At 39.0% G+C, this 27085-nt stretch overlaps 1 protein-coding gene across 6 annotated transcripts in view; it reads right to left on the bottom strand.

Annotated features, from left to right (window-relative positions):
• The window catches only part of LOC119721223 (calcium-activated potassium channel slowpoke-like), a 100966-nt gene that overhangs the window by 16319 nt on the left and 57562 nt on the right, over positions 1-27085 (bottom strand). For 3 of the 6 annotated variants that reach the window (XM_038191189.1, XM_038191184.1, XM_038191188.1), the window contains exons 9-16: positions 14712-14817; positions 13648-13800; positions 13267-13422; positions 12500-12547; positions 6013-6060; positions 2888-2997; positions 1938-2006; positions 523-609 (exon numbers count right to left, since the gene is read on the bottom strand). In XM_038191189.1, coding sequence (XP_038047117.1) covers positions 523-609; positions 1938-2006; positions 2888-2997; positions 6013-6060; positions 12500-12547; positions 13267-13422; positions 13648-13800; positions 14712-14817 — 777 coding nt within the window. The remainder of the gene's footprint in view (positions 1-522; positions 610-1937; positions 2007-2887; positions 2998-6012; positions 6061-12499; positions 12548-13266; positions 13423-13647; positions 13801-14711; positions 14818-27085) is intronic. The other 3 variants (XM_038191185.1, XM_038191186.1, XM_038191187.1) reach the window with 3 other exon arrangements.

Genomic DNA, 27085 nt, shown 5'->3' with positions numbered 1-27085 from the left:
CCTCGTCGTCACGCTTCATCACTCACAGAGCGACGATTCTCCCACTCTCATCCCAGTATAAAAAAATCTGCCGCGGAAACCCCAAGTGGGATATCTAATAAGCCTTCCAGAACATTTCACAAGGGGGAGGGGGTGGGGGGGGGGTGGGGGAAGACTGTCAAATACACCCCTAGGTCCATTCAAGCCATCGTACATGTAAAGCCCATATTATGCATCACTGAAGAGGTTTTTCTAACATTGTAATAACCGCATAACTAACTACATTAAAAAAAACAATTACTTTTTCCCTACAAAAATACTGGGACAGCTTTTCAAATGCTAATCGAGGATAAAGGTTGTGTGATTTTTTGCGTGGTTTTCAACAAATGTACACGAATGTTAGTGAGATTTTCACAAACAGGACTGACGATATGTAAATTGAAGTTTGGTGTAATATATACCTGTCTTCCTGCCTTGTAAGGAGATCAATTTTAAAGAAGATATGGAAATTGATTTGTACTTTTAGGCATAACGCCATTTTACCTCTTTGCTTCGGTGGCATCTGGAGCCAGGAAGAATCCCACAGTGCCCTGGGTGATGAGGAGCAGTGGACCAGGGTTGATGATAATTCTGAAATTACAAGGTAAACACAAATTGTAAATTGTTAATTTCGTTTGGAATCGATCAAATGAATATTCAGGCCTGCAACCAGGGGCCAATTTCACGGCGCTGCTAAGCACAAATATTTGCTTAGCACAAAAAAAGTCTGGCTTATAAAAGCAGGTTACCAGCCAAACTCCATGTGATGTATACTGCTCATGATTAGTATTCAGCTGTTGTTTGCTTAGCATGAAAATCGCATGGAGTTTTGGCTGGTAACCTGCTTTTATAAGCCAGACTTTTTTGTGCTAAGCAACTTTTTGTGCTTAGCAGTGCCATAAAATTGGGCCCTGGTCAAGCAGTATTAGATGTACTTACATGTCTGTGGATGGGATCCAGTGTGCAAGGTTTAAGAGGTTCATGAAATCAAATCAGGCCACAAGTCAAATCTTACATCAAGTCACGAGTAACATTGGGATAACAATAACGAAGGCATGCATGTCAGCTGAATCACTTTGGGCTCGACTTAAAGACTGTATGGCTTGTGATAGTGTTGTGATTTACTTGTGACTGACTTGTCATTGACTTGCGATTGAAATGTGATCGACTTGTGATTGAAATGCGACTAACTTATGAATGACTTGTCATTGACTTGTGATCAACTTGTGACTGCCTTGTGGCTGCCTTGTGAATGACTTGTGACTTACTTGTCATTGACTTGTAACAGATTTGTATCTGACTTGTGACCGACTTGTGACCGACTTGTGACCGACTTGTGACTGACTTGTGACTGACTTGTGACCGACTTGTGACCGACTTGTCACTTACTTGTCATTGACTTGTAACTGACTTGTAAATTAACTTGTGACTGACTTGTGACCGACTTGGGATTGACTCGTTACTAACTTGTGACTGACTTGTAAATGACTTGTGATTGACCTGTGACCAACTTGTGATTGACTTGTGACTGACTTGTGACTGACTAGTGATTGACTTGTGATTGACTTGTGATTGACTTTTGACTGACTTGGGACAGACTAGTCATTGACTTGTTACTGACTTGTGACTGCCTTGTGATCAACTTGTGACTGACTTGTGACTGACTAGTGATTGACTAGTGATTGACTTGTGATTGACTTGTGACTGGCTTGTGACTGACTTGGGACCGACTAGTCATTGACTTGTTACTGACTTGTGATTGACTTGTGACCACCTTGTGATCAACTTGTGACTGACTTGTGATTGTCTTGTGACTGGCTTGTTACTGACTTGTGATTAACAAGTGACTGATTTCAATGGACTTGTAACGTCTTTTAATCAAATTGGTAAGTACTGTTTTCTGGATAATTCGAGCTTACTCAGCTTCGTCAAACTCGTTAGTCTGCTGTACAGCAATCAGAAGCAGCTTCAGCTTAGTGAAACACTCCCTGGGACAAAAATAAAGACATAACAATATTATCATCTAGCAGACATCACTGTTTAGAGTAAATGATTTCAAGGTTAGTTGAATTATCTATTCAAAGTATTACATGCCTTTATGAGTCATTAATGCTTTGTTTTTGCATTTTTTTTTACTTTAGGTGTATCATATCAGTATATGTATCCATCCAGGTTTTGCTTGGAGCAGGTTTTATCTGGAAGCATTGACATCGTGATGACACGAGTGTGCATACGCACTAATTTAAAAGTGTTAATGATTTCCACATTAACTTTATGCATGGTCAATTGTCATCACAAAACCTCGCAATCCGGACAATGAGCGTCAATCAGCTTAGTGATCAGATACATGTGAAAGGAAATAAAAATTTCATTCCCAAGGCCTCTCAATATCCAAGGATAAATATAATCTACATGTATATTTATTGGGTCTGACCCCTGCCCCTCCCGAGAATTTTCTTTTCCCGAACTACATCCACATACATGGTTGTTTAGCGCCCTCTATGATACTTTTATGACACGTACGCAGGTATATAATTAATTTTTTTTCTCCACGTTTTGGCGAGCAGTGCAATAGCTCAGTCGATAGAGGGTCATGATTTTGCAACGCAAGGTTGCGGGTTCGAATCACCGTTTTGTACCCAAGTTTTTTTTCTTTTCTAACCTGAGGCTTCGAAAGATTTTTTTTTAAGGGAAATACCGGTAAAGTCTGAATTTCATTACGTTCGAATTCATTTTTTTTCTAATTTTATATTTTCTTCTCATGTTTTTAGAAAATTAAAGTCCAAAATGCCATAGCATACACCCATATGCGGATGTCGTTTGAGAGAAAATATTTGCGCCCCCCCCCCCCTCATTCTTCTATACTCACTTGACTACTTCTGGTGCGTTCATGCCATCGAATGCTCTGGACAGACTCTCAGTATAGATCTCATTGCCGCAGCCATGAAGATAGTGAGACATCCAACCCTCTGGACTCTCCTAAAAAAATTACATTTTTCAAAAATTACAATTCTTGTAAAACTGTGAGCAAAAGTACTTTCAACATTACCAGGAAAAGAGGCAAAGAAACATCTAAAAATGGCTAACTTGAAATCTAAGCATTTCTTGTTCAAAGAAAAAGACAGTAAGCAAATATATTTTCAAAATGTTGTGCGTTTTTAACAGAGGGAATCTGCATGGGAGATATTTTCCAATGTTAACAAAGCCACTCAGAATAAAGCATAATCCTCAGCCTTGAAGTGAAAAGTTCACAGGAATTGAATACCGGCTTGTAATTCCCCCCCCCCCCCCCCCCCACCCAAGGTTACTGCAGATTATAGAATTGTTCCTGCAACAGTGCATGATACATGCATTGGCGAAAGGAATGTGACGTTTACATACTGGTACTTGGTTATAATAATGTCTATCAATGGATAGTTTTCAAAATAGGGGTGAAATCCACCGCGGAAGTCCGAACTCAATATGTGCTCAAGTTATAAAATAACTCCCACAATGTACCGATCTCCAACCGTTTTTTTAAAATCTTTTGAGAACTGATGGCACTTGTCACTAAAAGGAGTTATTTCTCTATTGAAAGTGTTTTTGGTTTGGGGGGTTTTTTTAATGGGGGAGGGAAATTAATGGTTATATTTATAATTTTCCCTCTACTTTTCCAAGAATTTAATGGGACATGCACCATTATAGTGAACTGAATTTTAAGTATAGAAATTGTAGTTTTTGTTAAAAAAAATATAGCCCCACCAGATGGACCAAACTTTTGGAACCATACAAGCTGTTACACACTGCAAGGTGAGTCTCAATTAATGTTTAAGAGTAAAACAAATTGAGAAAGACAGAGATACTATGCTATATGAGAAAAACAAATGTGGGTTAATATTCTGGCATGCTGAATTTCTAACGCTACACATTGGCAGATGGTGTTATATTCAATAGCTATTCTCAGAAACCCATGTATTATTCAGCAAAATTGTACACCCGGGGAACACGGGATACAATGGGCTCAACGTAAACAAGTGATAATCTCTATTATCAGAAACACAATGTTTAAATTTTTCTGTAGTACAGAGCCTGGATTTTTTTTTTAAAGGTCGGAAATTCCTCGGTTTGACATTTTGATTCGATTCACAGCGAAGGACAAGTTTCTTGCGATTAAATTGTAGAAAACGACTCATTCTTTGATTAAAGTGATTTTTGTCATTGAATAAAGCCTTTCAGCACAGTGTATAAAATCATTAATGAATGATTTTTCTACAGTATTTCTCAAGTGAATTTAAAATTTGGCCTCAAAGCCTTTTTTTGGAAAATTTGAAGTAACTCGTGGCTCTGTAAGGAGAGTGTGTCACGTTTGGCATACTATGAATGTAGTTTACTTATGCCTTTTTGAAAACCTCTGGAATAATGCTCTTTAAAAGTTGAACAATGAAATTGACTGGAGCGGGGTTTGAACCTGCGACCTCCGGATTGCCGTTCCGGTGCTCTACCAACTGAGCTCTCCAACCCTATGTTGGTGGTCCCCCATTTTTTCAACGTCTCTGTTCAAGGGGCACTAGTAAATTTTGGTTTAAAAAAAATAAGTTGTTACGAGACCACACCTTGGGTGTTAATATCGGCCATTAATTTTAATGAATTTGACAGTTAATCTTACGGTTCGTACCATTTAGGCCAATGGCAGGAAGAGACAGGGGCACAGCAATATACACGAAGATCACACAGTATCAAAACACACCAATAAAAAGAGAAAGAGAAAACATGTGAAAGATATACAACAATCAAAGGGTTTCTAGGGTCTAGGGTTAATCTAAATGTTAATTTCAAACACTACCAGTAAGTATAAGTGTGGTCTGCTCTGTGAAGACAAGGGTTGCATTCCATTCCTGCGAACGTTAGCGTGAATGTAAAGTGAGCCCATGCAAATGTGTCAGCCGCATAAGTCTTTAAAAATGCTGCCAAATGGTGGCCGTAGTACGATCACTGTTGGGAAAGCTACTTTGTAAATTCTCAACAACTGTAATTGCAACTGGAAGTTAATTTTTTCTTTGTGAAATATACATTTATTTGGGGAAACTTTGATGTAAAACATGGCAAAGTTCAGCCCTGATAGTAACATGATGCGCGCTATGTGAGAGTTGGCCATTTTGGAGAAAAAAAAGTGAATGACTGATGAAGATTGTTCACATCTTGTGAATTCCGTCACAGAGCAGATCACAAATAAAAGGGATAGATATAAGCACCGGTAATAACAGGACCATTCAATTAAATACATAAAGAAGAGAAATGTGGAAAAATATGGCATTAAAAGTCAAGAAATGTTAGTAGTTCTGAACTCTATTTCTATAGCTACACAACAAGCTACAGTGTCTGAAATGACCATTCAAATGAAGGCTAGATCCAGAGACATTGCCCAGGGATGTGGGCAATTCAACAATCTTTCCCAAAATTGTGCATTGCTCCATTTCTCCTGAAAATTTGACTATTTTTACCTTGACAATTTGTGCTTATAATTTGAGTGCATAAAAAAACCATGACAAGCAGATCTCAAATCCTCAGATAAAAAGAATGTCTTTCTTTGTTGTTCTTTGAGTTTCAAAAAACTCTGTCGACCCCTTCTCAACAAAAAGGAAAGTAAGGCGGACACAAAGCTTTTCATCAATTTTGTTAAAATCAAGCACAATTTTCTACAATTTTATATTTGAAAATGTAAAGGGAAAAGTTTTTTCTTCCTATGGGTAGGTGGAACAAAAGACACTGCCCATTTCTCTCAGGCTAAAATAAGACATTTCTGGAATAATTTTTTTTTTTTTTTTAGAAATTTCAATCGAAACTCTCTTTCCTTTCGTTCCACAACAGGGATGTGTAGTGGTACCTTATTTCTGTGTGTAACTTGAAATATTGACAGAAAGCTCCAGGGAAAACTAACTACTTCTCAGGAAATGAAAATGGACAAAACAAATTGACAATACCAAACCTCTTCGACCCGTCACACTGTCAACTTACAAGGTATGTCTCTGTGGGAGAGGATGCATTTTTCACCACTGACTGAGTCTGCAGTATAAATGAAAACATGAATATATAGTTAGCCAAAGAAATCTTACAAAACATTCAATGTGTACCCGGTACATAAGAATACGACAAGCATTGAATACACTACTGGCTGAGATCACTTGCTATTTGACTGTGAATTGTGGACTGGACGGCACGTCTGTGTCCCATGTAAATTAAGTATAAGCTGTGGAGTATTCTGAGCATGTGCTGCAATGTCCATATTGGCACATTTACACTTTATATATATCTAAGTTTGTGAAACTTTTAATTCTTTCAGTGCCAAAGTCGTACATGTACGAGGTATATTTGTTAGTTCGAAATTGCCAACCTCGTACATGTACGAGGTAATGTTCGTATTTAAAATTGCCAAACTTCGTACACGTACGAGGTAGAGTAAGCATGTTATCACAAGGGGGCGCTCACGCTCTTTCTAATAATATCATTTTCATTCAGGTATGACCTGTGTTTATTTGTTTCATTCGAGTTCTTGCGAGAGGGCGCAGCACTTACACTCGTATTTTCTGCAAAAAGTGCGGAATTCCCCTGTGTGCAGGACAGTGTTTCAGGGTGTATCACTATGTATGTGACTACTATTGACTTTCCAATATACCAAGGATATACCAGAGAGCAACAACAACACATTTAGTGAGTAAAACTTATTTCCTTTTTTTTTTACAGAATTTTGAACAATAAAAAAAAAAACGCTCGAAGTTGGGCAATTTAGGGTTAAACTTTTCAAATTTCGCGGGCACTGAAAGAGTTAACAAACCATTTTAATTATACTGGTAAGCCATATATTCGTATGGCTACGATAGAGATTTTTAATTTGTCACTTTAGTGTTTTCTTAAATTAACAAAACTAATAGACTCATCCTGCACTGACAACTATTCCGGACGATTTGACATATATTTCCTTCTAAGAACAAGTCAAATTGATTTCACTTCATCAAAAAAATTCATTTCCACATTGGTATATCAAAACAGATTTTTTTTTCCCCAGACTACGCAGATGTAAGAGCAACGCATGGCCAGATTTGAGAAGAAATTTGATTTTCTCGCCGATGTTTAGAAGCCGCGGGTTTAGAAGCTGCTGCCCAAAACTTGTTCCTTCAGGTTAGCCTCATTTTCCACTCAATGCTTCCATTGAGCAAAATTTCCAGAAATCTTACAAAAACTGACAAGATCTTGAAAAAGTTGCAAACAAAAATACTTACCTTTGACACAACAAGTTTTTTTTTCCCAGGCCTTAGAACGTTCATTAGCAAGCATTATATGCAAATTATCCTCCACTTTCTAATTTACATGGCCATGCATACTTTATCCCATTCTCATCATTAATAATTAACTTATAACTTTGTTCATGAATACCCAAAGAAATTAATGAAATGGACAACCATCAACAGATCAAGAATTCAACCCAAACCAAGCTACAGAGGAAAATAGAGAGAAATCTAAAACAAGAGATGATCTTGGATTTTTCAGAAGTGTGCTACCCACATATTGTTTCATTCTTCACTATCTTTACTTAAAGATGATGATGAGTTTTCAAGCCTGTAATGTCCCATACATGAACATGCATGCTAATGTACCTCAGCAGCCATAACAAATAAAATGAAAACATTGCAATACCGGTGCCTTTAAATTTAGAAAAAAACACTGGCAAAAAGGTAACATTTCAATATTGCCTTAAATGTACCTTTATACCAGAATACTTTCAGAATGATCTTGTTTTTAAAGAATTTGACCTTGTTTAATTATTCATTTACTGATAAAACACAATAACACAAGGCAAGATCACAATTGACATTGAGATTTTCTATGACCCAAAATAGAGAATCTATCGCTTCAAGAGTACTAGACCATTCCAAAAATAAGAACTCAAAAATCCCCCCTCCAAAAAAAAAAGAAAATCAATGACAACAAAACTGATGGAAGAAAATTGAATTTATATTCCATTCAGAACTCTGTATCATTATGGATTTTTCCCAAATAATTATCAAAGACTGTTTAATTGACAACGACCTTTTTCTGCATCCACCCTGGACTTGCCAAATTCCAAACCTAAATGGAAATATGTCAGTCCTTTACTTAAACAGGAGCATATGTACCGATACCGGTCCAGCTCAGCTTTCTAACATTTCAACAAATAATGAAATTCTCTCAGACACTTCAAGTAGCGTTCATTTAACAAGAACATTTTACAGCATTCCATTGCTCCAGGGGTGCCCTGCCCTTTTTGAGAAAAACCAATTGAGAAATAAGAAAGTAGGAATACATTTTGATTAAGGCATAGTTGCTGGACCACACTCGACGAGCGTAATTCAATTGATTTAACTTGTTAGTGGCTTCGGAGAGTTCACAGTGTGTTTGGAAAGGTTATTTACAAACAATTTGGAAGAATCAAAGGGAAGGATTGTGGATTACATTAATGGTTAGGATTTTTTTTAAATTAAAATTAAAAAAACATGAGTATAGACCTTTACCACAAGACCAACGGTATCTTACATACATTGTACAGTGTATATCCATGGTGGTAGAAATATATTTTTCTATTTCATTTATATAAATTTGTTTAGTTTTTGTAGTTAGAAAAAAACCTTTTTACATCAAGGAAACAAGAGGACTTGCATTTTACTGATGAAATGATAAGAGCCATGAAATATCAATGCTCTTTTTCCACTGCAAAGCTTGCACGTCAACCCTTCTTAAAAGATTTGGCTAAAATCTGCGGCTTTTGATCAATTTAAGTCCCTGGTCGATGAACTTCAAAGTATCTGGATGGAATCTATAAATAGTTCTGGCCGGATATGCGCTTAACGTACATGTACGGTTGAGTTCTCAGCGTTTTGAAGGATGAAATTATGGGATTAAAAGGATTACGCACCGAGGGAGAATTACTGCACGGACGGGAGAGGGAAATTTATCATTATAATAATTTATGGAGGAGGAATTTGCACAGAATGGACATATGGAAAAAATGAAAAAACCAAACAAACCACACACACACAAAGAAATTGGTTCACCCATGGAGGTCCTTCATGGTTCACCACCCAGTGGGTGAACTGGAATTTAATTATACGTGTAAGTAGCCTCACACTAACCAAAACAAAATCTTTAAACGATGGAAGTCCGGGGGAAAAAACACTTTTTCCAAAATCGCCAGTGATAACGGATCTGAAAGCTGACAAATTCATCACACGCTTAACAAGTATGGGAAAAGACTTTCCATTTCAATTCACTTGTCAAATGTGTGTAGATTTGGGGTTTTTTACACTGAAAATTGGCAATTAACTAAAACAGCATGGGTTGGAATTAACAGCTGTGCATAGTGACTGCATGGTGCAATATGCGTAAAATATTTGTTTGTGTTTCATAACCCATGGGCTTAAAGGATTTTTGTCTATCGGCGAAGCAGAACCACCGTTATCTATTCCGTCGGACGTAGGCTGGTGAGAAGGGAACATCTGCCATGCAAATGAGTATTTCCTGAAGCAATGAAATGCAGCAGTTAACGGGAGCAAAACAGGTGTAATCACACAAAAACCCTATAATATCATGCAAATTGCTTTGCTTATCCATGACCGGGGCCCAGTTCCATAGCTCTGTTTATCATAAGCACAGATCCTGCTAGAGACAGCCAAGAATGTTGGCATATTTCACAGGTTTGAAGGAATTGTGGAGGATTGTTAACAAATCTGCCCTTCTCTTAACCGAGAATTATGTGCTTGCAGGGCTACAACTGGTACAGAATGTTTGTGCGTAGTGCTTCTCCTTAAAGCCCCTGTCACATAGTAGTGAATAGAGCTAACTTACATGTATGCCTAGCGTACTGAATTTTTTTCTCGAAATTTGGCAAAGTCCAGATACGCTCAAATTCTTAGCCAAAATCTGTTTTGTAGCGAACTCCTGATGTATAAGACAAATGTCCAACGAATGAGGAATGAATGCTGGGCGTATAACTAACGTCCATAGGAACAAAAGACAACACATGCGTAGCGTCCATCCAACGAATGTTGAACGTACACAAGGAATGGCCAACGTATGCCTAGCGTGCTGCGGCCGGTCACGTGACGTGTCTCCGCTGACCCATACGCTCTCCAAGTCCCCGTCGTCACATTCATTAGCCATTCGTTAGACAAACTCTATGTATACGTTGGGCATTCACTATTATGGCAAAGATCCTTGGGTTGGACGTATATCCGAACAGCTGACGAAGAAGCAACCTACACCCAATGTGCGAAATGTTCACACATCGAATGCCAGGGGTGTGAGTGACCTCTGACAAAAATAGCTGAAAATAGCTGAAAACAGCTGAAAAAGGTGTAAAAAAACTGAACTTTGGAAATCTCCTATACTTTTGTACACAGCAAGTGAGGGAAAATAGCTGAAATCCAAAACAAAAAAAGCTGAAATCAGCTATAAAGCTGAGATTTCACACCCCTGGAATGCTCAATGTATACATAGCGTATTGATCACTACGTTGTCCTAAGTATTTCCTAACAATATTGGTAACATTTCTCAGTCCCATACTCATGTTTTGCCAATATATATTTGTTCCAATATTTATATGTAAGTTTATTAACGTAGTAATAATCAACAACTTTCGACAAGTTAGGGTTTTTTAACTACTGTGTTATGACTAGTTGGGTTTTTTTGGGTAAGGTTAGTGTCTCAAATAACCCCGACTGATATACTCACACACTTGTTACATTACAGTTAAATTAACTCAAAATCAAACATCTAAATTTGTTATTGGAAGCACTCTATTATAAAAAAAAAAACCTTTTTGATCTGAAAGATTTTTGTGTCTGTTTTGTTTTCTTTTTTAAGCTGCTTTGTGGCAACTGGATCCTACTTATCTGCAAATAGGGTTTTAAACAAATACCGCCGACGCAACAAAGCCTGAATATTACTGGAGCACTGACCGGTAGCTGGTTACGCCAACTCCGCGTACGATAGGTTCGCGCACTTTGCGAACTCAGCAGCTGTACAAATGTAGCATATTAGCATAGTTTTAGCATAACAAAGGCGCATTGTCATGCGATGCAAATGAACCTGCAGAGCTCGATGTTTACTCGCAACTTAGGATCCAAATAAGTTCGCGAACTTCGCTGACCTCGCGAACAGCTAGTCAATATTGAAGGCTGCCCTATAAGGGGCGTGGACCAACTCCCAAACGGCGATAGGCCAATTGCTTCACAACATCTGTAATAAAGTAGGTAATACTACCAAAGTTTATGCAACTTTTCGTCTCTCATTAACGGCTATAGCACTAATGTGTTAATTCTCATTCTGACTCTAGGCAAGCTTTCCACTACAACTGTGACTTGGTCCAAGGAAACAGATTCAATTTGGTTTGATTTACTTCTTGATACAAAACAAACTACCATATAAACTTGTCCTTGTGACACATACTTTGTACAAATAAACTTAATTGCTATACTACTTTGAAATTTAACTTACCGGTAGCATTCATGAAAGTTACGACCGTGTGTTATCAAATCATCCAACATGCATAATGACATGGGTGGGTTTTTTTGGGCTGAAATTCACCCAGAAAGTATGGAAAATACCCAATTTGAAAAACTTCAGAAGCATGATAAGAAATCCCTTTAAAATTAAAAACTAATTTTCTACGCAAGAATTAGCTGGAGAACTGAGGCCAAAAAAACAAATAGTTGTGCTTCTGGTTACCCTACCTACCCTATTTTGACAGCCCCTACCCTAATTTTTTGGGGGGAAAATGAGGATAAAAACTCGAAAACCATCAATTACTACCTTTTACTCTTTACTACACCTCTATTTGATCGTACACAAAGAAAATTGCCCCCCCCCCCCAAAAAAAAAGTATTCCCTACCTACCTACCCTATTTTCAAATGTCATGTAATCGGAAGCAGAATTTTTTTTTTGGCCTTTAATATTTGAAATTATGGTGATTTATACTACAGCAAGTTGTCTAATGTACTACATACTGCAAAAGGATGCAGGCCTGTAGTTAATGAAAATAAGAAAACCATCACCAAATATTTTTTCTGACAGATCTCCAACAAACCTTCTCATATATACTCAGAATTTGCAAAACAAGAAAGAAGAGGTGTTACACGGGATAGCAATCCAAGAGTGACAAAGGTATTTGGTGGATTTGAGATGCAAAATGTTAAACAATATTTGTGTGGGAAAAAAAAAGAGTGTCGGAAAATGTTAAAGTTGTCATCCATCACACAATGCCAGAAAGACAGAAACCGAAGAAATTCAAAACTCTCTGAATTTGTATATCTTAGAATTTCATGATTGATACTACCGGTAACTATAAGACATGAAACTTTTAAGATTGGAAGTACTGGTCAAGCTGCCTGGAGACCACAGAGCCCAAGAGAAAATAACTGGAAGAAACTGTGCATAAATTGCGAGTAAATGTGCATGATTTAAACACCTCACCTCCGAGACCCGTTCATTTGGGTCATCTTTCACAGGTTTAATATGAATCTGAAGTGGGGGAAAACGCCAAAAAGTCTGTCACTTAAACTTCCCCAAACAATAACAATAAGAAGAATAGTAATGCGTATTCGTAAAGCGCACCTATCCACCAGTATTGGTGCTCAAGGCGCTTCGTCATTATTACCCTGCTCATTGGGCCAATGAAACATCTCAGCCAGCTCCCTGGGAAGTATGTATACACAATTCCATGCTGCCATTTCGGCGCAAAGCATGCAGCTAAACTAAATCACAATGATAAATTTAATACATCACATGTACGGACAAAACTCACTGTCTTTCACTAAATGACTGATTTATTAGTCTCTATTCCAGCAGCATTCATGCTTGAACCACATCAAATGCCCACTTGGACCATCAAACAATGAAACAGATATACCAGGTTTAACAAGTCTATATTTCCAACCATTCTTCTTTTTGGATATTCCTTTTTTTAACCATTTGACATTTTGAACACAATGATCAACTACAAGTTTCCCCATTCTCCCGTTGGGGTGGGGGTGGGACTGGGCCGTGGGCGTGGGCGTGGGGGTGGGGGAGGGGGGTTGGGGGAGGGGGGTTGGGGGTTGGGGGTTGGCGGTTGGGGTGGGAGGGTGAGATGTCATGATCCCATAGCTCTGATAGTCCCATGGGTCACACACCCTCTTTCTAACGAGGGGGTTGGGGTGAGGGGGTTGGGGTAAGGGGGTGGGAGGTTCAAGCCTGCCTACCTCTGAGCTGGAGCGCATGGCAAACAGGTTGGCCATCATGGTAGAGAATCCAGGAGCCAGGCAGGTCTGGGCCATGAAACCCAGCTTGAGAGCAGCGATGCAGATGACATCATCGCCGTAAGCTTGATTCCAACTGGGAATGTTCATTAGATGCGTCTAGAAGAAGGAAGAAGTCACCACAGATGAGATAAACATAAACATAGGCCAAGGGGTCATCCATAATTATACCAACATTTTCTAAAGCATACACGGACAATGTACAAACCGTACGCTGTGGGGAGGGGGGCCTTATGTACGGTGTGTCCACGGGGCTATCAAAAGTGGTAAAAAAAACCTCCTTCCCTTGTTTGCTCTAGACAAGAGATTTGGCTGTGGCCTAACCTTGCTGTGGTCTTGTATGAGCTGTACAATCACTCTCATCTCAGGGTTGAAGTTCTTGATAGAGATGACTCGCATGATCTGTCCTGAGTCCTCCGTGTCCGGCTTGGGGCTGTACTTGTTACACAGGATCAAACAGGCATCCGATTCATTCAGCTACAATGAAACCAAAAAAGAAAGAATTTTGCAAACCATTGCACTGAGGTCCTTAGAGGTTGTATCAAGTCACTCAGGTCAATTACAAACTTATCCAGTCTCAAGTTGAGTGACAAGTTTTTAAAATATACTTTGGAAAAAAGTATTCTTTTGTCACCATACTTCCCTTGTGGCCGAGTTGTGATTTCCTTACTGATTTCACTGGTGATTTCACTTGTGATTTCGCTGGTGATTTCACTTGTGATTTCGCTGGTGATTTCAATGGTGATTTCGCTGGTGATTTCAATGGTGATTTCGCTGGTGATTTCAATGGTGATTTCACTGGTGATTTCACTTGTGATTTCAATGGTGATTTCAATGGTGATTTCACTTGTGATTTTACTTATTCACTGGTGATTTCAATTGTAAATTTGCTGGTGATTTCACTTGTGATTTCAATGGTGATCTACTTGACTATAACTCTGATAATACAAGTACTTTCATTAAAACAAGTGTCTGAGATTGATTTTGAAATGGACATTTAGTTGGGTGAAAGATAAGTCAGCTGTGTCTTGAAGTTGGACAGCCTCTGATGAACAGCGACAAAGGAATGTAGATTAATAAAATACAACAATTATGAATATATATAATGGTTGATTCTTTGACCGTTTGAATGTACGTTTAACTAAACTTTAAACTCTTTTCAGTGGTGAACATGCTCGCAGGAACAGGAGGTCCTGTGGGTCCACTAATTTTGTAAAGCTAAAAAAAACCTTAGTCACTTTAAGTTCTAAACCTCAAATCCAATATACTGACAAATTGGACAAACCAATTAAAAACAAAACAAATCTAATTGTTTAAACAGACCTATACTTTTTTTTTTGGAAAGAGTTTAATCTTTTAAATTCAATGTAAGTTTTGCCAAATTATACCTTGACTCTCTGCAGATCAGCGGGATTGAACACAGAGCCCTGGAAATATCGGAGCTTGGTAAAGTGACGTCTGAACAATGCTTGCAACTCCAGATCAGGGTCCGTCCTGCAAAAAAAAGCAGAAAAACACATCCCGCATGAAAAAAAAATAATTAAAAATGGTACTTTTACAGTTTGCCAAACTTTCAAGTTTGATGCCGGAGAAGGTTAGCGTCAATGCGCCGCATTCTGAAATGGCTCACGGCTAAAACTCTATGAGTGGTGAAGTGGTAAAAGCATCCGCTCTTGTAAGTTGAAGATCACGGCCCTGCTTTGCCGGCGGGACTTTTTTTTTTCTTGCATAGCATTGCAAGATCAAATAATTTGCAGCACTATGAGACAAAAATCATCAATATGCCTGACTCGGGTTTAAAAGAGGGTTTTATCAGACATGTCTGATCTTTTGCATAAAAATATGAATTTTCAAAGTGTAGACAAACACGTTCAGGAGGGAACATGAACTTGTAATCTGCGCATTACATGGACATCATTATTACTCCTACTCATCAGAACCCAAATTATTCACCGAGTCGTACTTTACAGCATATGCTCATTAGAATATAACCAATGCTGGTAGACATTCAAAGCAATGGACCCCATTGACAAACATTAAAAAACTGTCACAATATCATGAAATATCCTACTTGATTGTCAGTATATAATAGGTATAATTTTCAACAAAAGAGGAATTACTATCATTTGCTTGAGATGGTTAGGACGAAAACATTGCGATTTCAATGGTAACCAGTAGGCTTTGCATCAAGAAATATGAAGACACATTTTCAGAGTTTTCTCAAAAAGTGATATCTACTGAGCTGAAATTTCGATAGGTTAGTTTTTTAATAACCTGTTTCAGACTTATTGTATCTCTGCTCCTTGAATTGCTAGAAACAATTTTGTTTGCAAACGGTGTCCATGTTACCTTTAAGGAACAGCCTCGTTATAGAGAATTTTGTGACGCCATTTTGAGTGGCATTCAGCCCTGCCTGCGCACCAAAGGTATACACATTCATGTGCATTACTAATTGCTCACTGCGCTGCTATTCAATTTGGGATAACAATCAATTATGACGTCATAAAAATTCTGCCTACACGTGTAGAATATACAAGCAGCACTCACAGCACTACATGTACATGTATATTGTGGTTTGATGGCATATTGCTGTATAATGACTGTAATTTGAGGACTTTCCAAAATAAACACTGCCACCAAGTATTACATGGTGTCTAGCCTAGCGATCCCCCCCCCCCCCCACCCCCACATAAAAATTGTGCGTATGCATCACAGCACAATATAAAGTTAAGGAATGTTATAAATTTTTAGGTTAACATTGTTACTAAAAAGGGACCCCAACAGGAATTGAACCTGCTATCTTTGGAGTACAGTGACGAAGCTCTGCCGACTGAAATTCATGCTTGCAGCATCCTTCCAGCTTGTCAACATCTTTGTTTTTAGAGTAAATGCAGCGCTCAGCTTAAATAAACGTAATGCATGAGGCTACGGAAGTGTTTAAGTCCTGTTCTTGTTTGGGTCACATATTAGCCTCAGGAGTAATGTTGCTTCCCACGCAAACACTCTTCCATCCAGCTAACTTGTCATTTTGGTATAAAAAAGAAAACATTTGTGACAGCTGATCTGATATCTTGCATGTCATGGTGCTCGTGTATCCTGCTGAAATTCTGCCTTTTCCTAACAACAACCCAATTCCTGGAGAAAACATCCTCGTTTTTGATTAAAGCGGGATTCTCTTTCTCATTTGAAAGGAGGGAGTTTGCGATTCCACCCCCGTGGGGCCAATTTTGCGCAGACTGTAATTTTTGCTCTGCAAACAACGCGACAGCGGCTGCGTGGGGAACCTGTTATGAGTTTTATTACCATTAGACAGGAACCACCAGAGTAATGTCTGGGAACAGGGTAGGGACAAACAGCAAACATGAATGTTAACTTAACAGCGGCCATGGTGCAAACCCTGCCGTGCCTTATTAGATTGAGGCCGTGAACCGTTCATGCGTGTCCAATTTCTTGCCCTGTAATCATGTTTGTTGGCTGCAAATTTCAACCGTGCTGAAACTTACACGTCACAAATTTGTGCTGTCGAATTTTTGCACAATTTCATCAGCATATTTTAAGTACACACAGACATAAGTGTGTATGTTAGATGTGGCGAATATACACGCAGTAATAAATAAGAAGACACCTAAACTATGGCCATATTTAATACATGGAGTTGTTTTTGCCCATGTTAATTTCCTGTGTTATAGACTGACGTGTACAAAAACTAGACCGATGTGCACAGAAAGTAAGAGCCAATTTTAAATTAAGGATTTTTTTTTTTTAGAATCCTTCCCTCCAAAAATCATTAGACAGGTATTACAGAGGTTTGTCAGGGAAGAGGGGGGGGGGCAACACCATCATCAGATTTTGCCAAGAGCCCCAACCAATTATTTGCCAACGAGTCCAAAATTTCAAGAAACATCATAAAATCAAGCGCTAAAAATCCGTTCCTTTCTACACTGTCTGCATTCCCCCAAAACGACAGGGAAACCTAGGACTGCTCCCTGATGTGACCCACGTCTTAATTGTAGGTGCTCCTCGTCTTCGCACCACTCTCGCTAGGGAAAAAAATATGAATGCAAATTTGCTAAATGGAAAAATCTGGAAATTGGAGAGGGCAGTTTTGAGGATTCTGTTAGGATTTTACCCATTAATAAACACAGGGTTTCCTGTCAGCAATGCAGGCCAGCCTCCAGGAAAGGATATAGCATGGCCCTCTGATAAATGGATGCCTGAATAGCTTTGGCAGCTGGCGTTTAGTGTGCTTGGCCAGACACGTCTGCTTTCTCTTGTTGGTTCTGGTTGATTGAAATGGATGAGGCATATTGGTCTAGCGCAGTTGTGTACTGGTGTTGTTTTCTAATCGGAGTAGAAAAACGTTTACCAAAAATATATAATAAAGGCCATACACGTATATGTTATTTTGTTGAGGACAAAACATTTCATGGCTACTGCAAACATGTATGTTTATATCTCAACTGAAAATGTTCAACTGTTTTACACACACAAAAAAGAGAATAATGTATGAATGAATTACACATCTACTTGTTCTCTGTGTCTTTTGATGTAACATTTGTTATATTGTTGTCCACACTACTACTACTCAATAAATTCATTTGTTTCAAGGCAATACACCAACCAGTTTTCCAATGGAAATGAAAAACTGAGCTGTTTGTAGTGTACATGTATACTTCCAGCTATTTTGTTTCTTTGTACTCCTGAAAATAAATAAATAATTACGGTACTTTATAATCTTGAAATGATTTTGGACAAATTATTTTCAGCGAAAATGCCAGTCTGGAGACACGAACTGACTTGTGCTCTGCGAAAAATATTCTGCTGCAGAAGATGGCAAAAAAAAAAAATGGACGTATATACATCTGCCTGTGCTACAGAATTTGCTCACTGACTACCTAAACATGCAAGGTCGATGTAACAGCTAACATGTCAAGGAGGTAGAGTCGCATGTCTAAAACGTTTGAGCATCTCGCCTTCCGTCCGTACACACCGCCCTTTCCCAAATGCCGGCGCGGTGATGGACAAGTTGATCTGCACTTTTCACCGGCGAACGGATGCAAATACACATGTGCCGCACAGCAGATGATGCACACGCGAAACTCGCAACGGGTTCTTCAATTTCAGCTGTGATCAGGAGTCCCTGGCTTATACACAACGCCCGATCGACACCGACATCCGAGACATTTAGTGTTGATGGAGCGAAGCGGCTAAGTGCAGGGTACCAGCGCATAATGGCCGGCCCACGCATACTGGCTCAGATATCCCGTAAGGGTTACAAAGCTGGGACTTACTCCATCTAGGATGTTTATCCAACCCCACAATGCCACCTCCAAAGCTTAAAAAAGGAAAAATATTGCAACGTGGCGAAATCTGAGATTGGAAAATAATTTTGTCATCCACTTTGGTGTTACCTAAATCTGGGTAGGAAGGTATCCGTGTCCGTTCAATTTGTCGGCTGCGTACTTAGTGGCAGCTGGGTCATACTTTCACAGAAATTGGTTTATCCAAACACCACATCCCCCCCCAGAAAAAAATGTTACTTGAGATAAATGCACTTCAAAATTTGATAACGGTCATGTGGATTATGCGGTCATGTGAGATGTGGCGCAGAACACAGCGGTGCAGGAGAAAGTGTTTCAAACCAGCCGGTGTGTTCTCAGCAGTTTAAAACCACCGACCCGACAGTCTCTTGACCTGAAGTAGGAGCTGGTAAACTGTCTCGACTATTTATGAATATGAATTAAAACATAAAAGCCACTACTCATCGTAAACAAAATCCTCATTTAATATTCCTTATATATGCAGATCCATATTTTGTAATACCAAACAGAATTTTATGGCAGATCACAGACAGTACATGAGTGCTGCAAATATTACTGGTACCGGTATATGGCCTCAATTATTGGGTACCAGCAGCAAAAATAGCAACTATTGGGACAATGAAACCCGGTAATTCAGTCTCATGTATCCTGCAAGAGAATTTTTTTTTTCCAAGGACAAAAACAAGGACAAAAATAGAAGGGAATTGAAAATGTGCATATGCTATCAGTTTTTCATTAATTTTCACTGACTGTAATGTTCTGTAATTGATACAATCTTTGATAATTTCTGCTTTCGAACAGCCCTTCAATATGTGGATAAGCTGCGTTTAAACCATCATGTTTTTGCTCTTTTTTTGGGGGGGGGCGGTTTTGGTTTTATTGGGGGGGGGGGGGTTTGTTAGGTCCTTTTTTGCCATTCTCTTTTCAGCTGCTGTCTACATTTTGTAAATCATTTAAAGGTATAGTCCATCATTTGTAATTTGTGCATTTTGTTCGTTTTAAGCAACAAAAGTGCTCAAAATCTAAAGAAGGATGCTGAACAACTAACCTGATGAAGTTTCAGCTCAGATTCAGCTCAGCTTCAGCTGTATATTTCGAGAAAAATAACACTCTAGAAAGATCTCAATTTCAAATCAAAAGTTGCTGAATCACGTTTTGAATTGGGCCTGAATTCAGCATCCGAGACACCTTCTCACAGAGCCGACTGTAGCTACCCAATGTCGCGCACTGATCCGACGAATTATAGCAACCACGCGCGCGTGTGCGTCGTGCCAAAGCTTGCGCGTGCTTCGCCGAATATAAAAAACGAACCACTAACAGAAATTTCCAACGGTGCTTCTTAAGACGCACCATTGGAAAGGCCTTCTTTCGCTGATTTCTTCAAAATGACAGCTTGCCAGAAAGAATAATTTCACAGGGAGTTTAGTCCCCTTACTATCTTTCAACCAAGTATGTTTTTCAACAATAATTACGCCAGTTACTTTTTGGATAACTGCAAATGATGGACTCTGGCTTTAAATCAAAATTTTGATGCCAAAAAAATAATGGAATAATCCCTGATGTGACTGGTACGCCATGATACCCAGGCATGCAGCCGCAATTCTGTTTTAGTTAGATCTTCATCAATTATGCCAGCCCCTGGCCTGCCGGTGTCCACATACATGTACTTGGTCAAGTTAAGTGTGGCTGCGGTCCTCCAGTTTCCGAAACTGTATATTTAGGTCTGGGTATACGATATGCGCCAACTTCTCTCGTTTCTGGTCCTGAATCATTGATGGGCATGAATGCATTATCATTACAGACTGGCGAACGCACATTTGCATCAACGTGACGGAATGTTTCTGAAAATGGAGAGGCAAAGTACACTCATCTCTGTCAAGGTTATCCAAAAGTGGTGGGGAATGGAAAGATACAAGGGGAAGGGGGGTCCCCCCTTTGGTTTTATATCTTCTACGATTTTCTGTGTTTTCTATGTTTTTCGTGTGTTTTTACTGACCTGACAAATGACTTTTCTTCAAATAGAATTTACAACGTTTATGACATTCCATCGAATGTCACCACAGCAGACCCATACGTGCTGCTCAGCTTCATTAAATCTATTGTTAACCAAATTGCCCATAAAAAGTAATTGTACCCTTGAGGTTGATTGTTAATGGGATTGGGAACAAACCTTCCGGTTAAATAAATAATAAAGTTATATGCATGTACTGGTAATTACACTGTACATAATATTGGATGCATTTGAAGGGATAAAAGTATTGGACAAGCTATAAAAGCACAGATCGAGTCGAAGAAGAGTGCAATATTGTTGGGAGTACAATATATTCTTGTATTCCCCCCCCCCCCTCCCAAAAAAAACATCCAATATTAATATGCTGACTTAATCCAAAATAAATTGAATGACTTCAATGACATTGTCTTGTACTATTCGCCATCTACACTCCTCACTTGCACATAACATTAACGTTAACTTATAACTTTTACAAAATACCCGCTAGCGTAAGCTTATCCCATTGCAGACTGAATTTTCATAAAAACTGGTGTCAAAATAAGCAGAAGACAAAATATGTGACAGTGATCATTCCACATGACGACAAAATGCGAGGATTAAAGTCAGCAATCCACCTAACTGACCCAATGATGCGCTCCCAGAGTGCTGGGCAAATTTTGAAAGCAACAGGGACGCTCATTAGCTCGGGAGTGACCGGGTATCGCAAGCTCGCGGCTACACATCAACCAAGAGTGCATGCACTTGAGCGTTATCGATCCTGCTGAATGTGATGACAAGGACCCGCGCAAGACACGAGTCTTATCATGCTATGACTTCCCCTGACAAACACGTAGACACACGGATGGGCGGACGGGGAGATGAAAGTCAAATTACTCCCAAACCCCCATTCCTTCCCCCCCCCCCCCCCCCCCCCACTCTCCCTGACACATGACGATGGCTTCCTTGATATAAATGTCAAATGCCTATTAAAGGAATTTGGCCTGGGTTTACTTTCATACTCAATGATTCACATGAGACATACATATACATGTAGGATGGGATAAGCCCACTTCCATTTGTAGAAAACATGATACGATCGAGCTCCAGCAGTCGAGCACAAATTTACCATTTAAATTTAATGTTTTGTTTTGTTTTCTTACACAAATTTGTAATTCTTTCGCAAATTTGTAATGACATGACAGCCACAGTGAAACTTCAAATTTCCATTTTCAATACTCAATTATACATACAATTGGACATCAATCTTTGGGGATTTTTTAAGGCAGTAATCACTTTGCACACAATTTGACTTCCCACAAAAAGTTCAACTTTTTCAGACAGGCATTTGAAATCTATTGAGCAAACTTTGACTGATATGTTCAACATTTGATCTGAAAAAAATATACGGACATTTGAAAATATGATGCCAGATTAAGTTTTCTATCTTGCTTTCGGTTGAGACTGCCTAGCTTCCTGGAAAAAGATGTTTCATAAATATGTAGTGTTCAGTTTGCTGAGTGCATGAAATGTGTGGTACACTTAAGTACGAGAAAAACACACATGCACACAATTCTATGATTGCAGCGGTAACTGATTTTCAAAAGAAAATCAGTTCAAGCAACTGGAGCCAAGATATAAACATACCCTAAAAATGGTGCCGAGCTAAAATGTCCACATACGCGTATCTTTCCACATGATTTTTGCAAATTTACAACAACTTGCTACTCCTAAAAAAAATTCCTCAAATCCTGATGAGAACCGTTGAGGTTAGACTACACAACTTGCCCATTGTAATAACACCTGCTTCAAGAGCTGGGCCAAACCAAATAGTGTTCACAGGGCGACCAAAACAGACTTTGACATCAGAAGGGTAAGATTTGTGTATTAATTTCCCATTGACTAAACTCTGCAGTCTTTTAAAATAACTGCAGAAAAAACAATCATTCAACGTAGTCACCCCTACACTACTCATTTTATAAATTATATTCCAAAGTCCAAAGTGTAGTATTTCCTGTCCTGGTTGCGCCATTCATGTATCGTTAAGAATGACTTCAAACAAATGTTGGTTTGGTCGGTAGTTCGCTATTCATAATCACTCTTGGAGGACGACTGCATTAAGGAGTGTATCAGAATTATACAATCATAGCTGTCAGATGTAACAGGGACGGGGAAAAAGTGGACCCCATATACGCTGTGTTCTGGCAAGAGACATGTGAGCTTTGCCAGATGAAATCAATAATAATGTAACTGTTTTAAGCATCAACTTCTTCATGTGTTAATTCAAAGCTTTGGCATAATTTGGTGTGGCGTGACTCTGCAATGCCGTCTGAAACAGGCGTATAATCCAGCCCGTTTGTGGTGATTGTTACAATTAAACGGAACACCTTCGCCAGTACCCAGCATCGGCCTAAGGACCCTCTATCAGCGCTGGTTCCCTGCCTTCCTTATAACAAATTAACTCTCTCTAGCTCTCTTCCAAACTGCACGGCCCAATGATGATCCTGCCAACAGATACCGGGCAAAAAAAGGTCAGATGCGCCAACGGCAACAATACCGGCTGTTATCGTAATGAGAAAACCGAGGCTGTGGCTTATGGACAGGCTACATAAGATAAATACAGCCCAATATGAAATAGTACATACATGTACATTGGCCTGAACCGGAGACGTATGCATTGTATATTGTTAATCCTGCTATTAAAGATATACAGGTAAAAAAAGAGATGTTGACAGAAAATAATTTAAGACTTGCATATACAAGTCTTAAAGCCCCCTCCCCGTCCCCCTCCCCCAGCGCCCCCAGCGCCCCCATCCCCCTCCCCCAGCCCCCCTCCCAAAGAGACAGAAGACATCACACACCAGGCAAAAATAGTTAAACCAGCACCCCCCCCCCCCTTCCCCCGAAAAAGAAAAATTATAAGCAGAGTAGTTTTATCACAAGGTCATAGCAATCTTTAGGATGGAACTGATATGGCAGACAGTTTAGAGAATTTGTCATTTTTATTACAAAAATGACACAAATGTGACTGGCCTAGCTGGAACCTAGGATGCTGAGCACTTGTACAAGAATTGATATCAAGGACCATTACTACAACACTATTAAGCAGAAAAAAAACATGGATGATTGACAAATTTGGTCCAAACTCTTCCAAATTGTTATTGAACAGAGAAGCAGTTCGCATGGTAACATCGCATCACCGTCCCAGCTGATATTTTTTTTAGCAAATTTGTTTAAGTCGAACAGAGAAATTGACAGGAGTAGGGTTTGAACCTGCGACCTCCGGATCGGCGTTCCGGTGCTCTACAAGTGAGCTATCCAGCCCTCTGTTGGCGGTTCTCAAGTTTGTCAATGTCTTTGTTCAAGGGGCACTAGTCACAATGATATAATGCACTAAGGTAAATTGGGGAAAAATCAGCTATAATTGTTTTGTCTGCACTCAAAAAATTTCAGTTAGCACTTCCAAAAAATTATCCCTACTATAAACATTATCATTTTCGATTATGGGCTAAGAAAACAAACATTGTGTACACAGCTCCCGAGTGATTAAAATTAAATGACCAACTTCCCTATTCCACAAAGATACAAGAAATATATAGCAATAAAAAATTCATCGATAAAAGAAATCTCTTGATTAGGCCTATGTCTTCATGCTGCATTCTAAGTTCAGTGAGCTGGCCTTCGCATATATTGCATTCCCGATGTTGACAGTGCGCTCGTTGTAAATTTTTTAATACCCGGCTTGTGCACTTGAACTGGGCCGGGGTTGCAGCCGAGTGGACTTGTTAATCGATAAGGAACAACTGATGGAATAAATATCATTAATAAATCATCGCGGTGCCACCTCGCATTTCTGGAACTCCTTAAAGAGAACTTCTGAGGATTTTTGTGATTGCGAAAAGATAGTCGGCTAGTATGTGTGGTTTCATGACTGTCATGGTTTTTCTCAAACTCGGTCAAGTTAGAAAGAGTCAAAGAGTTAAAGTTAACATGTTTCAAATATTTTTAGTGTGCGGTGAAGAATTATTACATGTTATTGTTATTACTTTCCTGTTATTACTATGTACAAATTTAATTTCTGTAAATATGCCAACTATTCTTAAAAAGAAACGAAAACAACTTTAACCAGTTCAAGTCAGATGACGTGTATACACACAGCCATTTTGCGGTATTCGGAACGGATGACAGATAAACACGCAACCAGCAAGGCCGGAAGTATCTGTCAGCGACCTGCTCGCAGCGAGCGAGGCCAGAAATATCAGGGTGTGCTACCCGCAGATGACGGCCTGAACCAGTCTGGCATCGAGATTCGTGAAAAAACAATCCTGCGCCTGGAACCGGTCAATGTCAAACTAATGCCGGCGCGAACTGATTAATTGTGTGAAATTGTGAAGAATATAATTTATTTTTCAACCCTTCTCTTTATTTTGGTACTATGGTTCCCTCTGTTTGCTTAAACCATTGCTATGACGTCACACTATTGTTAAAAGTGTGGATTCGGAACTACGAATCTGTTACGCTGGTCACAAAGTGTGGATTCGGAACGAAGTAAAGTGTGGATTCGGAATTACGAATCCACACTTTGAACACGTCTGATAAATGTTCTCTATAATGAGCATTAATAGGACCGTATGAAAATTTCCTTCTGAAATTACTTATGCATCTTCACTGTCAGATTCTCCGCCGTCACTGCAAAACCTACTTCGAGTCAGAAAGAAATCATCGTCTGAACTATCAATTTGTCGACAGAAGGAGCCGGGACAAATGTTGCAACCTGACGCCACTTTTTTTTCTCCATATATCATCTCAATGAATGGCATTCATTGCAAAAATGATGATGAAATATTTCCAATTTTGTTAAGAAATACTTTTAAAAAAATCTTGACTCTCCATAGACTTTGTACACAATCGAGAAAGTGGCGTCAGGTTGCAACATTTATCCCAAGTCTTTTCATCTCCACTCACTGTTAATGCCAATACTTCTTTTGACGCAATGGTTTAAGTCGAAGAATACACTCGCAAGTGTGGATTCTTAATTTACGAATTCACTCGGCGCTTCGCGCCTCGTGAATTCTTAAATTACGAATCCACACTTTCTCGTGCATTCTCCTTATCTTGAAACTGTACAAATATCGAAATTCAAAGTCAACTTTAAGACATTATGACTACAACACATGTGCTTACATGTATAATGTATACCACTGACAAATAACGCATACATGTATATATCAATTACCAAGCACCGTGTGAGCCCTAGTAAAATTAATAAATATTCCACACAGGCTGGCGGTCATACATATGAACAAGGGAATAAAAATACAATGGGGAGTGACTGGCCAGGCGTGTGTGCATTCGGTCGTTACATGTGCGTGCTCTATTAAATTCAATTAGTTCCGTCTGCCAAATTCTGTGTGTAAAAACCCGAGTCAATAAATACTACACCTGCAAATTTTGTTATTAAAAATATGGCTTTTGAGTTACATACCCATATATACATGTGTGGTGAGAACTTGATCATCATTGTTTGTTGTTTACAGTCATCAACAGGATTTAAAATTAATCTTTCTCAAATTATTTCATTTAATATGCCATCAGAAATGTCCTGATAATCATGAATAAAAGAAATTCATATGAACTCGGAACAAGTACATTACAGTTGTTATCTTAAATTAAGCGTTCTCGTGGAAAATTCTAATAACATTGTGCCCTACTTCTACAATCTTAACAATATCTCCATTTCAAAAACTGATATCTTTCCAAAAAGAGGAAAAAGAAAAAGAAAATTTAAAAGTAGCAGGTTTACAGTCTTGTATCTCTCTTAAGCTGACACTATCTTAAGAAGTTAATCTTGCAAAGGCTATGCAAATGAGAATGGCTCAAAAAGTCACAGGGTTGGTCGGGGGGGGGGGAGGGGGAGGGGGGAGAGGAGAAGACGGTGCATGAAGACATCAGGTTAACAACCTAGCATCTGCGTATATTCTCCACCGTCCACTGTCAACGCGATATGCCAGAGTGTTCTCAAGACGTTTCCCATGTCGGTAATTTTATCCGCGGTGTGTCCGAGAACACAAATTAAACTTACACCTGTTTTTCTGCTGCTGGCGTTCATTTGCAGATATCACTGGTGTCCGAGCCGCGTGGGGCTTTCAGCGCATAGCCTAGTGATTACATATTGATTTTTGTATCACTTAAAGCTTTCAGTCCTTTCACTTTTCAGTGTTCGTGTGGAATGACAAAACTGGAGTGCTTTGTAATTCCATTTTATCGTTGAAAGAAATTATCAATTTTTATTCCATTTCATTAAATCTAACCCAGAAGTGAAAATTTGGTGCAGTTTATTCGGCAGATGTTCATGTATGTTTAATAATGTCTATAGTTTTTTAGTTTTTTATGTCCATGTTGTGTAGTATTAAATCTATTTATTTCTTAACTTGATCGGTGGTGTCCTTTTCAA

Source organism: Patiria miniata, unplaced genomic scaffold (assembly GCF_015706575.1).
Source record: "Patiria miniata isolate m_02_andy unplaced genomic scaffold, ASM1570657v1 HiC_scaffold_13, whole genome shotgun sequence".
Lineage (NCBI taxonomy): Eukaryota > Metazoa > Echinodermata > Asteroidea > Valvatida > Asterinidae > Patiria > Patiria miniata.
Note: the sequence above shows the minus strand (reverse complement) of the source record. Positions and strands in the feature narration are given on the sequence as shown.